Below are 15,754 nucleotides of genomic sequence, written 5' to 3'. Positions count from 1 at the left end.
CTGCATCTCCCTGCATGCCATGGGACAAAACCAGTACTGGCTCAGCCTGCCCCTTTAACTAGGGAGCTGTAGGCAGTCACTGTCACCTGTAGCCTCACAGAGCAGCAGCTCAATTCAAGGATGGCTTTCTTTCCCACCTGAGACTGTTTTACTTCCATAGACCCCTCTCCTTTGCAATCCTGCTTCCCTGCTGCATGCACATCGACGTGAGAGCAACTCTCAGCGGTGCCTTCTTCCTGACAGGCTGTCCAAGAAGGGTTAAAACGAGAAGCGGACACAAGGGACTGAAGGCTTCTGCTAATTAGCAGCGCGTCAGGGAGGCTGGAAAGTTAGCACAATCAGTCAGACAGTGGGTATAAGTGGTGCTGAGGGGGCGAGAGGCTTCTAACTTTGGAAGCGGTGCGAGTCGGGACACCGCCGCGGGGATATCACCAACAAGCAGCTCCTCAGCCAGTCAGCCAGCCTGAGATTCGTCTTTCCGCCATGCTAATAACACCCATGCTCCTCGCTCAGATGGTGGTTGGCGGGTTGGGAGGCTCCAAGATCACCGTGGGGCTTCAGGCTCCCTGGGACTTTCACCACCCTTTCAGCGCGCAGCGGCTGGGAGCCGGCGTGCGGATCGCCATCGACAAGATAAACGCCAACGGGTCCTTCTTGGGGAACCGCACGCTGGAGTTCGTTTACGCCGACAGCGGCTGCGACGCCAAGATGTCCCTGACTGCTTTTATCCAGCAGTTCCAGCGGCAGCGGATCTCCGCGCTCTTCGGCCCCGTCTGCCCAGAATCAGCAGAGGTACGGAGGGACGTCCCAGAAACGTTTTATTGCGCGTCGATTCAGCATGTCGGGGGTAATGAAAGTAGTTCTGGCGGTGTGGCACATAAAAGCACACCCGGAACACGATTTTTGTGTGTACTTTTGTGCACACACTAAATAGATGTGCAGAGGAGGCAGAGTTAGGGGCAGGATTGGGATGTAGGGTACACGTTTTGATTTTTGAAAGCAGGCGGGTAAATCCAAGTGCACGGGAGTTACACCTGCTCTCCAGCGGGTCGAAGCGTGCGTGGCAGCCACGGGGGAGGTTCAGTTATACGCCCGGAAATTTTCCAAGTAGATTTATGCGCACAAGGTCCACTTAAAATAAATTCTGGCCAAAATCTGTGTGAGCTGTTCGAAAGTGACCCTTCCCCATGTCTATCCTAGCAGACTCATTTTTAAAACTAAAATTCCAGCCTCCTGCCTGACGGGGCTCAGGTGCCCCTCAAACGCTGGGGAGAGCAGACTGCTGCCACCGCAGCGACCCCTAATGGTCAGAGAGCAGGGCCGCGGCTTGGCCTTAGAGGAAGCTTCGCCCATTAGTCCTTGGGCGAGAGAGCGATCCTGTGTTGTCTGGCTCTGCTGTCGGGGAAAGGGTGAATTAAAAAAAAAAAAAAACAGGGAGAAATAAGGATAGAGAACCCCCCCCCCCCCCAAGCAAACAGCGTTTCATTATTGCGCCGAGGGCTGCCAGAATGCCCGTTTGCATTGTTGATTAAACGGGGGAAGAGCCTCGCGATAGAGATACGTGAAGTTTGATGTGGCAAAAGCAATCCCGGCAACTCTTCCTCCTCCTTGATTGCAAAGTCTGCACAGAAAGCACCTGGCAGATTTTTTTTTCACCACGGTACAATGTTTGGAAGAAAGCAGTGGAAAGGAACACTTTTCGGTGGGGGGGGTGGGGCGGTGTCACTATAGAGCCACTGCAGGTCTGACAAATTTCTCCATTTTTTCCCCACAGTAGGCAGGCTGGGTGGGCCACATGGTTCTTATCTGCCAGCTTCTGCAGCATGAGCACGTTAAAGCCGCAGAGTAAGTAACTTGCGCGTATTGCTTCGTAGGTCACGGGCTTATTGGCCTCTCAGTGGAACATCCCCATGTTTGGCTTCGTCAGTCAGACTCCAAAACTGGATAACGCCCTCGTCTATGACACCTACGTCAAGATGGTGTCCCCCCTGCAGAGGATTGCAGAGGTCCTAGAGAAAGCCTTACAGTTCTTTGGCTGGAGACACATCGCAATGCTCGGTGGTGAGGCAGAAGGCTCCACCTGGGACAAAATTGGGGAGCTCTGGACATCTTTAGACAACCAGCTGAACGTTAATTTCACAGTCACTGCCAAAAAAGGTACGAGCCAAAGGATCCTGCATCCCTCCGGGAAAACCTGCAGCACATCTCATCCGTTGCCAGAAGTAAGTGCGCGTGACTGAGAGGCTTCTGCTCCTGTTTCTCCCCCCCCCCCCCCAGTGAAAGATTTAGGATGACCATGCAGAGCTTTTTACTTACAAATATAGGATCATTAATAAATATAATATTTACATTAACTTATCAGTTAATGAACTCTCAGAATGAACCCTGCTCAAAGTACAGTGGGCCCTCGGGTTACGACCAACATTTAAGGTTTCCGGTTACGAACAAAATTTGAGTTATGTCTGGTTTTGAGTTATAACCAAAAATTCTGTGAGTGAAAGAGAGAGAGAAACCAACCATAATGCCATCATGCTAGACTGGCATTTATATCTCTATGGGAGGCCCACCTGGTAACTCGAGGTGAGGATTAGGTATTAGTGTAGGGGTTAGGGGCCACGTTGACATTCAGAGTGAGATGCACAAACAGAACAATGCTCTCTTGTGAAGATTTGATGACCTCCGGAGAGAGGAAACTTAGCCAAAAATGAGATTTGTGCAATGTTCTCTCAACCTAGCTTGATGTTACCCATGTAGAGAGTCCATATGCAGATATTGTAAAGGAACTGGTGGAGGAGGTGAAATTATTGTTTCTGGTAGGCTAGGCACATTTTATAACTTTTTGGTGAGTGCACTAGGAAATTATTGGTGTTTCTGGTACTTAATGACCTTATACAACCATTTTTTATTATAGAAATGGTTAGGTAAGGGGTGCTTTTGGGAGGCTCAGAACGCATTATTGGGTTTCCCATTATTTCCTATGGAAAAAAATAGTCTTGACTTACAACCAACTTGGGTTACAACCAGCCCTCTGGAACCAATTGAAATCGTAAGTGTATGAGGAAAATCAGGAAACAGGGATGTGCATTTATTTAAAATGAATGAGTAATCCAAACCAAGAGTCCCACTTTCATTTTGGTTTGTTCTACCTGAAATGAATGTATGGTGCCCCCTAAAATCTTCAAGTTATTTGTTTCGGGAAATAATAGCACATACTATTTGCTAAAAGTGCATGCTAGCTTCCTGAAATGAATCGAGAGAAAAAAAACAAATGAAAAACTGCCCTGAAACCAAATTTGGTCAAAAAGATGGGCTCAAAACAAATGGAACAAGCCGAAAGGCACATTCAAAGCTACTGCTTGTAGCTATAAATGTAAACTGAATCTGTAACACTCTGATCTAAAAGACTTCAGCGCTCACACTCTATAACAGATGAATAACAGTGTAGCCAATATAACACAATCAGGACGATGCAATACAGTGCGCTCAGCCTAGCGCAGAGCTTGCTGCGCGGTTCAACGCACTAGAATACTCCCGATGCTATAACGGGATTAGCACGTCCAAATCTCACTTCCAAACCAGAACATAGCTAATAGTGCTCATAACATGTAAATGTCACGTAGATGAGGCTATTAGCTATTACCCCCTATGCAAAAAAAAAAAAATCACCATGTGCCCGACGAGCATGTTTTAACATGCAAAACTTAACACCAGCTCCGGAGTTAGCATTAAGTCTTCACATGCTCCAAGCAGCCACAAAAAAAACAAAAAAGCCAAAAATATTGCTTTTGTGTGCTTCCTCCTACTTAGTATCGTCCCGTTTTACTAACGGGCGCACACCCACATCTCCTGGGCACCCGATGCCATGGACATACTAGGGACGCGTCCTTTTTAGTGCAGCAGCTCATTTGCCTATTGCACTGGGCACCCAGGAGAGGAGGACGTGCATATGTTGAAAAAACGTGCGCCCAGTTTGAATGCACGGTTTTTTTCGCCCTTGATACTGCATCGGCTTGAATGAGAATCCTGTGAAATAAGATCCCTGGCTCTGTTGCACAACCATTATCTTTTGGGACACCTTGCCATCAAGACCAGGCATTCCTGTAGAATAAGAGAAAAACATGCTAGCTAAAGCTTTCAGCAAATAAGGCCACGTTTATCAAACAAGCATTACATCTGAACCTCACAGCAGCTAAATGAATATTACTCTAGGGGCCTGATTCATTAAAACTTTTCTCCTTATAAACTATTTTGGTCACCTTTTTTTTAATGTACGGTATATACAGTATTTAACACACAAGAAAGAAGAAATACGAGACAAATAGCAAATAGAAAGGAAAAAGTTAACCAAGCTCATATAACAGTAGTCCATAAAACTTGGGGGGGGGGGGGGGGGGGGGGAGGAAACCAAAGAGATAATCAAAGCTCAGAAAAAAGTAAACAGATACAAAACAAATAGCACCCAACCTGCAGTGCACCCCCTACAACACAGAAGAAACTTATTCAGAATCTTAATCCTGAACTTTTGGGACCTCACCATCACAGGAGGTTCATTTGGAATCTATAAAGAGCTTCAAAAGTTTAGGGTCAAAAAGTATATATTTATGACCTTGAAATTTAATGAAACACTTCCAGTGATATTTACGAAACCTATGAGTGGCAAGAGCCGAAGTCCCCTCGCGCAAAGCAATAGACTCTCTGTGCTGCTGCTGCTGTGCACATCAGGAAAAATATGCATATTTTATAGGGATGCGCAATAGTTTTTCCCAAATTAGGCAATTTCAGCGAAAATCGGGGCCCCGAAAAAAAAAAAAAACCCGAACCGCGGGAAAACGAAATTCCCGTGTGGGGGCCCCAAAACGAAGCCAGACACGAAATCTGATCCCGAAGCACATCTCTAATATTTTAAGACCATGAACAAGCTTTTTCTTATGGTAAAAAAAAAATAATAAATGTAATAAAACCAAAGTCACAAGAAGTATAGGTGGCTTTACAATCTCTATATCTGATCTCTCCAAGAGTCCTGTTAGATGCATGGAAGCCTGCAGGGGCCAAACGTCTCCCCGCCTCCTGCACTCTCTGGGATTTTGTTTCCCGTCTTGTCTGGTTTCAACATATTAAACATATCCTCCATATTCCAACTTCCCCCACCCACAGTTAGTCCTGAATTCAAGCACGGTTCTTCTGCAATAAAAACAGCTCCTGCATTCTTGCTAGGACATCAGAGAAGGAAGGCCACAACTTCCCAGTGAAGCACATCCATAAAATGTTTCCTTTCTGCTCATTCGTTACAACCCAATAGAAATAAATAAATCCTAAACGAACGGAGCAGTCTTGGAGCTAAGACTTCCAGATGGTGGGTGGATGGGACTGAAAACTGCTCAAGTGATAGACAAGAGTGGAGTGGTGACTGGAATTTAATCTGAGTGTGACCCTGCCTAGGGTCACCAAGAAGCTTTTCTGGAGGGCCCTTGCTCTCCGAGGTTCAACTGGAGGTCAAAATTCTGCTTTTAAAGAGCTCTTGCAGTTTGCAAGGATCCTTCCTGTTAAGGAGGGGCTAGAGGGGGATATGGTCGATATCTTTTAAGATTTGAGCGATGGATGGATGGATGGATGGAAGACAGGGTTGTAAAAGCAGGAGGTACATTACCCCCAAAGGGAATGGGTTGGAGTGAGAGTTTATTTAAGGGAGAGAGTCTGAGGAGTTTTGGGGAGGACTCCTGAGACATAAGAATTTGCCTAAGCTTGAGAGTTCATAAAAAGTCCTAACAGCCATCCAGAGGGAGGAAAAAGGGTGCAGAACCCTGCTGGGGAAGCTCCAGGAAAAGTAGTATTTGGACCTTGTTGTCCCAAAGGCCTTGGGGCTGAGGGTGGATTTTCTGAGTCTCATTCTGAAAGAAGTTTATTTGAAGGGTGGGGATTTACTGATAGTGTTTACTTTGGACTGTATCCAGTGATTTATTTGAAGATTTCCTCTGAGGAAGTTGCTTATTGCTTTTGGATTTATGATAAAATTCTCATTTGGAACCAAGTAGCCATGTGGACACTGAACTTTGTTGCCCTTTGGTAAGTCTTCCCTTGGGCCTCCCAGAGACTAATCTGGTCCCCAGTGGTGATCCCTGGAGGACCTTGACTTTTCCCACGGCTGCAGCAGTGTAGCTCACCACCTTCACAGCCTCTGAAGGTGGCCCTTCATAAGAACATAAGAAAATGCCATGCTGGGTCAGACCAAGGGTCCATCAAGCCCAGCATCCTGTCTCCAACAGTGGCCAATCCAGGCCATAAGAACCTGGCAATTACCCAAAAACTAAGTCTAGTCCATGTTACCATTGCTAGTAATAGCGGTGGTTATTATCTAAGTCAACTTAATTAATAGCAAAAAAGGGTTACATGAGGAAAGAAAAGTGAGGAGTGAAGCATTTCGGGGACTGGTCCTGGAGCTGGTTCTGTTTAACATCTTCATCAGCGATACTGCAACACAGTAGGGGACGCCAGAAAAAGACCGTCCGATCCGTCCAGTCTTGGGAACAACACATTCCAACTGCCGGCCGTGCATGTGACCACCCACAAAGTTTTTTTTCCCTTATCCAGGATAGTCCTTTTTTTGCCTTCCTCCTTTGTCCTCCAGCATCTTGGTTAGAAAAGCACACAAGACACCCATGCCGTCCCCCCAGAACCCACCTTTCACATTGCTGGCCACAAAGCTCAGTAATAATCTGCAAAGTCAGCAAGACTTGTGTGGCCATCAACTGAACATCCAGTCTCCTAGGTCCCCTGGGCAGCCTGCCAGACAGACCTGGCTAGGCGGGTGCCTGAGTTTCTGCTAGGACTTCTAGTTCCTACAGAACTTACAGTCTGCCAGACAGACCTGGCCACTAATTTGATTCTATCCTTGCAGTAAGATCTGCAGAGCTACCATTGCTAGTGAATTTCCCCAAGGCCCCCGTGTAACCTGCTAGACACACCTGGCAATGGCATTGCTTACGTTTTCACTAGGACTTCTAACATTTCATTTTAATCACTTTGCTATGTATTCTGCCAGCACCAATCAGGAACGTAGGGTGCTATGAACGTTTAATACATGCTGCTGGGTCGTGCTTTCTGTACTCTCCGGTTTTAGAAATTTAGGATCCTCTGTGCTATCCTATGCTTATTACTATTTTTGCTGCCACCATCCACCCTGAGAGGATATCCCATGCTTCCATCACCCTTTCTGTGCAAAAATATTTCCTGATTCTACCCTTTTGGAGCATATCCCCATATCTTAGAACCTCCTTTTTCTTGAAACAGGTTTGCTTCTTCTGCATTATTAGTTTTCTTAGGGCATGTTCCATTAAAAAGAAAAAGTAGCCAAGTGCTTGTAATTAAAAACTCACCTGAGTTATCCCTTTGAACCCTAGGTTCCTATGGCGATAAACCCGTCAACCCTAATTTCCTCGGGAAAACCAATAATTTTTGTCAAATATGCTATTTTTAATATTAGTATTGGTTATTCAGTATGTGATTATACCTGTATACCAGGATAACGCGTATTGATATTATGGCGTCCCTGAATTCAGGGACAATGGGTTCAAAGGGTTAAAAGATTCCAATTTATCCCTCTCAACTGAAAAGTAGAATGTAAATACAAACAAAAAACAAACTTTGAAATGTTTGTATGCTAATGCCAGAAGTCTAAGAAGTAAGATGGGAGAATTAGAATATATAGCAGTAAATGATGACATAGACTTAATTGGCATCTCAGAGACATGGTGGAAAGAGGATAACCAATGGGACAGTGCTATACCGAGGTACAAATTATATAGCAATGACAGAGAGGAGCACTCGAGAGGAGGTGTGGTGCTTTATGTCCGGATGGCATAGAGTCCAACAGGATAAAGATCCTGCAGGAGACTAAATGCACAATTGAATCTTTATGGGTAGAAATCCCTTGTGTGTCGGGGAAGACTATAGTGATAGGGGTATACTACCGTCCACCTGGTCAAGATGGTGAGACGGACAGTGAAAAGCCAAGAGAAATTAGGGAAGCTAACCAAACTGGTAGTGCAGTAATAATGGGAGATTTCAATTACCCCAATATTGACTGGGTAAATGTATCATCGGGTCACGCTAGAGAGATAACGTTCCTGGATGGAATAAATGATAGCTTTATGGAGCAATTGGTTCAGGAACTGACGATAGAGGGAGCAATTTCAGATCTAATTCTCAGTGGAGCACAGGACTTGGTGAGAGAGGTAACGGTGGTGGGGCCGCTTGGCAATAGTGATCATAATATGATCAAATTTGAATTAATGACTGGAAGGGGGACAGTGAGTAAATCTACCGCTCTAGCACTAAACTTTCAAAAGGGAAACTTTGATAAAATTAGAAAAATAGTTTAAAAAAATTGAAAGGTGCAACTACAAAGGTAAAAAGTGTGCAACAGGCATGGACATTCTTAAAAAATACCATCTTAGAAGCACAAACCAGATGTATTCTGTGCATTAAGAAAGGTGGAAGGAAGTCAAAACGATTACTGGCATGGTTAAAAGGTGAAGTGAAAGAGGCTATTTTAGCCAAAAGATCTTCATTCAAAAACTGGAAGGATCCATCAGAAGAAAACAGGATAGAAGCATAAGCATTGGCAAGTTAAATGTAAGACATTGATAAGTAAAGCTAAGAGAGAATTTGAAAAGAAGTTGGCCATAGAGGCAAAAACTCATAATAAAAAAAACTTTAAAAAATATATCTGATGCAGAACGCCTGCAAGGGAGTCAGCTGGACCACTGGATGATCAAGGGGTTAAAGGGGCACTTAGAGAAGATAAGGCCATCGCGGAAAGATTAAACGGTTTCTTTGCTTCTGTGTTTACTGAAGAGGATATTGGAAAGATACCTGTTCCAGAGAAGGTTTTCATGGGTCATAATTTAGATCAACTGAACCAAATCATGGAAAATGTGGTAGGCCTGATTGACAAATTGTCCAATTAGTAAAAATTTGTAACCTATCATTAAAATCACCCAATGTACCTGAAGATTGGAAAATGGCCAATGTAACATTGATATTTAAAAAGAGTTCCAGGGATGATCTGGGTGAGCCTGACTCCAGTTCCGGGAAAAATCGTGGAAACTTAAAGAATAAAATCGCAAAACATTTAGGTAGACATGATTTGATGGGACACAGCCAACATGGATTTACCCAAGGGAAGTTTTGCCTCACAAATCTCCTACATTTTTTTGAAGGGGTGAATAAACATGTGGACAAAGGTGAACCAGTAGATGTGGTGTATTTGGATTTTGAGAAGGTGTTCAACAAAGTCCCTCATGAGAGGCTTCTAAGAAAACTAAAAAGTCATGGGATAGGAGGAGATGTCCTTTTGTGGATTGCAAACTGGTTAAAAGACAGGAAACAGAGAGTAGGATTAAATGGACAATTTTCTCAGTGGAGAGGGGTTGGCAGTGGAGTGCCTCACAGATCTGTACTTGGACCGGTGCTTTTTAATATATTTATAAATGATCTGGAAAGGGGTACAACGAGTGAGGTGATCACATTTGCGGATGACACAAAATTATGCAGAGCAGTTAAATCTCAAGCAGATTGTGATGAATTGCAGGAGGATCTTGTGAGATTGGAAGATTGGGCATCCAAATGGCAGATGAAATTTAATGTGGACAAGTGCAAGGTGCTGCATATAGGGAAAAATAACCCATGCTGTAGTTACACACTGTTAGGTTCTATCTTAGGAGTTACCACCCAGGAAAGTGATCTAGGCGTCATAGCGGATAATACTTTAAAATCGTCGGCTCAGTGTGCTGCAGCAGTCAAAAAAGCAAACAGAATGTTAGGAATTATTAGGAAGGGAATGGTGAATAAAACGGAGGATGTCATAATGCCTCTATATCGCTCCATGGTGAGACCGCACCTTGAATACTGTGTACAGTTCTGGTCACCGCATCTCAAAAAGGATATAGCTGCACAGGAGAAAGTGCAGAGAAAAGTGACCAAAATGATAAGGGGTATGGAATGGCTGCCCTATGAGGAAAGGCTAAAGAAGTTAAGGCTGTTCAGTTTGGACACGAGACAACTGAGGAGGGGAATATTATAGAAACATAGAAATGACGGCAGAAGAAGACCAAACGGCCCATCCAGTCTGCCCAGCAAGCTTTCGCACTTTTTTTTTCTCTCACATACTTATCTGTTTCTCTTGACTCTTGGTCACCTTTTTTTATTCTATTTCCCCTCCACCCCCGCCATTAATGTAGAGAGCAGTGTTGGAACTGCATCTAAGTGAAATAGCTTAATTTAGTTAGGGGTATTAACCACTGCAATAAGCAAGCTACACCCATGCTTATTTGTTTATTCAGACTGTGTAATTCAGTCCTTGTTGATTGTTGCCTGAATATAGATCCACCTTTCTTCATTCCCCCCTGCCATTGAAGCAGAGAGCCATGCTGGCTATGCATTGAAAGTGAAGTATCAGTCTTGCTCCCCTGCCATTGAAGCAGAGGGCTATGCTGGATATGCGTGAAGTGTCAAACTTCCTCCCCTGACGTTGAAGCAGGGAGCTACAAAATCATAAAAGGACTTGAACAAGTTAATGTAAATCGGTTATTTACTCTGTCAGATAATAGAAGGTCCAGGGGGCACTCCATGAAGTCAGCAAGTAGCTCATTTAAAACAAATCAAAGAAAATTCTTTTTTCACTCAGCGCATAGTTAAGCTCTGGAATTCAATGCCAGAGGATGTGGTTACAGCAGTTGGTGTAATTGGGTTTAAAAAAGGTCTGGCTAAGTTCCTAGAGGATAAATCCATAAACTGCTATTATGGTAATTAATAAGCAATAGTAGCTTGTGATCTTTCTAATGTTTGGGTACTTGCCAGGTACTTGTGACTTGGATTGGCCACTGTTGGATACAGGATACTGGGCTTGATTGACCCTTGGCCTGACCCAGTATGGCAGGCTTATGTTCTTAGGTGTGTTCTTATGCTTTGCTGCAACTTCTATTTCCCCTACACGCTGATCGTAAGGAATACAAAAAGAAAATTGAACCTAATAATAGCAGATTGGTAAAATGCCTGCTGCATGTTGTGTTGTGGATCTCTCACACTCTTCGCAAAAGTTTCTCTCCTCCCTTGTCTCCTCCTCCGATCTACAATGCGGACCAAGGGAAGGCTCAAAACTTTCCTGCCGAGAGAACAAACTCTGGACATGCCGATCAGCGGACAATCTGGGCAGCCATTTTCCTCATTTAAAATGTGCACTAATCTGAAACCACCCTCCTCCACATTTGTTTGTTGTTTGGAAAATCTAATAAAAATTGTTTGAACATAAAATGTGCACTAGGCCAATGTCGAACGCACATTTTACAGTTTTTGATTGGGGGTTTTTTTTCTGTATTTTAAACTCCCGATGCATATGCATAACATTAGCTTACTGCATCAGGAGTTAAAAAACAAGTTTAACCTGAGGATTAAACATGTGCACTGGAAACCAGTGCGTTTTTTTTTGTTTTTTTTAACGATCAGCTTACATACATTCAGGCCAATGCAATAATCTAATAATTCCCGGGAGGGGGTGTCAAAATGGGCTTTTCGAGGTTCTCTTCCATAAGTAGGAGGACCAGAGCTCCAATGACAAACACACTGTACTGTACTTTCCTTGCGTAAAAATCACGACGACAGCAACAATGAAGAACATCCCCGCGGACTTTTCTACTCCAAAATAAGCTCAAGAACATTTATTTGGCAAGAGGGTATGAACTTCAGTGGTGGTATCCATAGCTGGGAACTGACATATTTTTCCACACACATTTCAGTCAGCTTAGCAGAAGTGGAAATTGCTAATCTCGGATTTGTCAGCAGCTGAGAGTTCAGACTCCAGGGTCTGCGGCAGTAACACAAGCTGATTATATTATTTTTCCCTCTCAAAAGGTTTTGCCCAGAAGCAAAATCATGTCCGTCTAAAGGTCTCCAGTGCCCCCCTGTATGGCAAATACTAATAATGCACTCTGCAACTGGGATGCATAGGATTATAGACTGTATGATTTCTGGCTAATTACCTGAAAGTTTGAGAAAGCAGGTAAAAGACCTGGCTATTCAGACTGACTTTTAATGGATTCATCTGGTTAGATACACTTGTAGGAATTTATGAATAAGATTCTAGGACCTGAACTCTCTACTGTTACAGGACTGTTTTATGAGTTTCTAATTAGTCTAGGTTTTTATGGCTTTATTTTTTTAAATTAGGGGAAATTGTGTAAATTGCTGCCATTAGATTTTAGAAACTGATATATTTGTTCATTGTCATGTGTTATGTTGTGTGTTGAGTGTTATGATATTTGTAATACAGTCTGTATTTGTGTTTTTGTGTTGTAAATTTTTTTTTGTTCACCACCTTGGGCATACTTTTAAAAAATTAGTATATAAATCTAAATAAATACAATATTTTCCCCTATATAGAGTGGGCTTCTAACTAGGGGAAATTAAGGACTACTGTAAATCGACAGTTGTTTTAGGGTTCTTTTGAGGAGTCTTGACTTTAAAAAAAGAAAATGAGTAGTTGACAGTGCAGAGATAGCATTTCTAGGGGACGATTTCTGTTTAGCTGCTAATCCTGCAGAACTCCGGGGCCGATGTAATAAGGTACGCTGAAGCCGCCGCGGGTTTGTACGCGTGTTTTCCTGCGTAAAGCCCTATACAGGGATGTAACAGGGGTTTTGTACGTGAGGGGGAAAAAGCACGTACAAGCGTGCTTACAGACCCACTTTTTTTCTGCGCAAACGTATGCTAATGTTATGCAAAGGAAGCGATTACCTAATCATGGGCAATGTAGGGAGCCGCACTATTGCTAGTACGGGTTTTTTTTTTAATGCGGGGGATTTTTACCGCCACGGTCAGGGCACGAGTTAAGCGATAGCACCAACTCGGGGGCCATTTTATTCCAGTGCTTGCATGTCCGTGCAGCTCTGGTGTGATTTCGACGATGGAGATTTCTGATGCTGCGGGTTCGCCAAAGGATGACAGCAGCAGAATGTTCGGCAAGTGACAAGAGGCGACAGGCAGCCAGGTTCGGGATTAGCCGGGTGCCTATCTCGCTGCCATGTGGTGTGAATTATCACCCATGAAAATATTTGCCCTTTTTTTCTGCATCACAGAGTTATTCGAAATATTAAAAATGTATTCGAGGGTCATACTTTCAGTGAATAGGGAGACCCATTCGCTCGCTCGCTTTTATGTGCGGATTATCAGCGCGGGTTTTCGGTGTGGATGCGGCTGCTTATTACATAGGGCCCACTCTTACGTACGTGCATATCTTCATGAGTGTACGTATTTCTGCAACGCAAATCATTTGCATCATTTATTTATTTATTTATTTACATCCCACGGAAGTGCCAGCTTTAGCCGCATGCTGTGATCAAAAGCTGTGCTCATAACTAGCATCTGTTTTGCTGTGGGTCTTGTTACATCGGCCCCTTTATTAGCGAGAGCAGCTTGCTGATACCACATATCATCATGTGATTGGCAGCTTCCAAATTCTCACGCTTGCTTGTAATAAGCACCCTCTAAAGGGTGAAATAATGAACTACAATTAAAAAAAAAAAAAAAAGACAGTTGCTTTTTCCTCCCATAGACGCAGAATGGGAAAATGTCTTGGTAAATCGGGTCCTAAGAGACAGAGAAGTGTTTTGGCTGATCACCAGGAAAGCACAGGAAAAGGATTTTTTTTTGTTACAGCATGCAGGCTACGTTATTGGAATTTCTTTATTTAATTGTAGAGTCTCTATGTTTTTACAACTTGGAAGGCTCCATAACTTTGGTTATTGATTCCTGGTATCGTCACATACAAACACTGTGTATTGACCAAAGGAAAGAATAGTAAAGCAAAGGAGGAAGCAAAGTGGAGAAATTAACTTACCTGATAATTTCATTTTCCATAATGTAGACAGATGGACTCGGGACCAGTGGTTTATGCTCCCCTGCCAGCAGAAGGAGATGGTGCAAGCTGATATCATAGTATATACAGCTCTGCAGTGACCCCAGCCTGTCAGCATTCTCTTCAAAAGCAACTGTGGACAGATTAGCAAAAAACTTGATTAAAAACAGGAAACCAGAACTGTACTCAACCAACCAAAACCACTGAACTCACATACGTTTCTAGGTACCCCAAGCTAGGGACTGGATGAACACTTACCAGTAATCCCTGGGGACCCCTAGCCCCACAGGACGACTATTGACAGACTCATGCCTGAGTTCTAATGGAATGAGCCCTAACCTGAGCAGGCAATGGCTTCTTAGCAGCCACATACAAGGCCGTGACCACCTCCTTAATCCAGCGAGCTATAGTAGCCCGCAAAGCAGGTTCACCCTGCTTCCTTCCTCTATGAAGGACAAACAGGCGATATGACTTTCGAAAAGGTTCAGAAACCTCCATTTGACATCCAAGGAATGCAAAAGGCAAAACTCCTCCGCGTCCCTGACTTTATCCAGAGACGGCAAAGAAATGGACTGATTCAGATGAAATTCCGAGACCACCTTAGACAAGAAGGATGGAACAGCACCAGGCTGCAACACCCCTGGAGTCACCCAAAGGAATGGCTCCCGGCAAGACAATGCCTTCAATTCTGAAATGTGACGCGCAGAACACATAACCACCAGGAACACTGTCTTAAGGGTCAACAACTATAAGGAAAGGCTGCGCAGCAGTCGAAATATAGGCTCCATTAAAAAATCCATCACCAAATTAAGACTCCACAATGGAATCAGCAACCACAAGGGAGGCCGAAAGTGCTTTACCTCTTTCAAGAAACGGCTCAAATCAGGATGGGACAAGGCAACATCATTCACTGTATCTCTGAAACATGAAAGAGCCGCTACCTGAACCTTCAAGGAATTAAGGGCCAATCCTTTTTTCAAGCCCTCCTGAAAAAAATCCCTAAGAAGCAGGATCCTAACCGAATGAGGAAGAACACCGCGCTCCTTGCACCAAACCTCAAACAAGGACATACCCTTTCTCAGATTAGCTTCCTGCAACCACCTCTGGAGGCGAGAACAAATGTCCATCAACAAATGGAGGTGAACCGAATAGTCCTGAGACTTCTGGTTCCAACGAGACAGCAGTGAGCGCTGAAAAGAATGCATATGCACCTTTGCCCATGGCACCACTTCCAAGGTTGCTGCCATCAAATAGAGTACCCTAAGATAGCTCCACACCATCAGGCGTTCATGAACTGACACACTAGGGACATCAATTTCTGGATCCGTGCATCCAGCAGAAAAACCTTGCCCAGTCTCGTGTCAAACCGAACATCCAGATACTCCAACAACCGAGAAGGCTGGAGACTGGCTCCTGGCCAGGTTTACCACTCCCAACGAGCTCTCGCAGCAAGGAGATCACTTTGTTGGTCACCAAGCTGCTCTCTTCCAATGACTTGGCTCGAATAAGCCAGACATCCAGATACGGGTGCATCAGGATGCCATCTTTTTGCAATGCCACTGCCACGTCTTCCATAACCTTGGAAAATCTTCTGGGAGCAGTGGCCAGACCAAAGGGCAGTGCCCAAAACTGTTGACGACGACCCAGTACTGCAAAGCGCAGAAAACGTTGGGTGCTCCAACCCGATGGAAATATGAAGATAGGCCTCGGACAGATCCAGGGAAGTCAGAAACTCTCCCGATTGCACTGCCATTATCACAGAGTGCAAGGTTTCCATCCGAAAACAAGTCACCTGCAGATCCTTGAGATCCAGGATGGGGCGGAAAGGAACCTTCCTTCTTGGGC

The 15,754-nt window shown here is 44.1% G+C and overlaps 2 protein-coding genes across 14 annotated transcripts in view; one reads left to right on the top strand and one right to left on the bottom strand.

Moving 5' to 3' along the window:
- Nucleotides 1-15,754, bottom strand: part of ACSL5 (acyl-CoA synthetase long chain family member 5) — a 168,726-nt gene that overhangs the window by 133,804 nt on the left and 19,168 nt on the right. For 2 of the 13 annotated variants that reach the window (XM_029610381.1, XM_029610391.1), the window contains one exon: nucleotides 13,892-14,042. The exons of the other annotated variants lie outside the window; for them this stretch is intronic. The gene's annotated coding sequence lies outside the window, so the exon portion shown is untranslated. The remainder of the gene's footprint in view (nucleotides 1-13,891; nucleotides 14,043-15,754) is intronic. 13 annotated transcript variants of the gene reach the window in all.
- Nucleotides 484-15,754, top strand: part of LOC115096235 (guanylate cyclase 2G-like) — a 129,146-nt gene continuing 113,875 nt past the window's right edge. Inside the window, exons 1-2 of the mRNA XM_029610745.1 lie at nucleotides 484-792; nucleotides 1,875-2,157. Of these exons, the coding sequence (XP_029466605.1) occupies nucleotides 484-792; nucleotides 1,875-2,157 (592 nt within the window). The remainder of the gene's footprint in view (nucleotides 793-1,874; nucleotides 2,158-15,754) is intronic.

Source organism: Rhinatrema bivittatum, chromosome 7 (genome assembly GCF_901001135.1).
Source record: "Rhinatrema bivittatum chromosome 7, aRhiBiv1.1, whole genome shotgun sequence".
In the NCBI taxonomy this organism is placed as follows: Eukaryota; Metazoa; Chordata; class Amphibia; order Gymnophiona; family Rhinatrematidae; genus Rhinatrema; species Rhinatrema bivittatum.
Note: the sequence above shows the minus strand (reverse complement) of the source record. Positions and strands in the feature narration are given on the sequence as shown.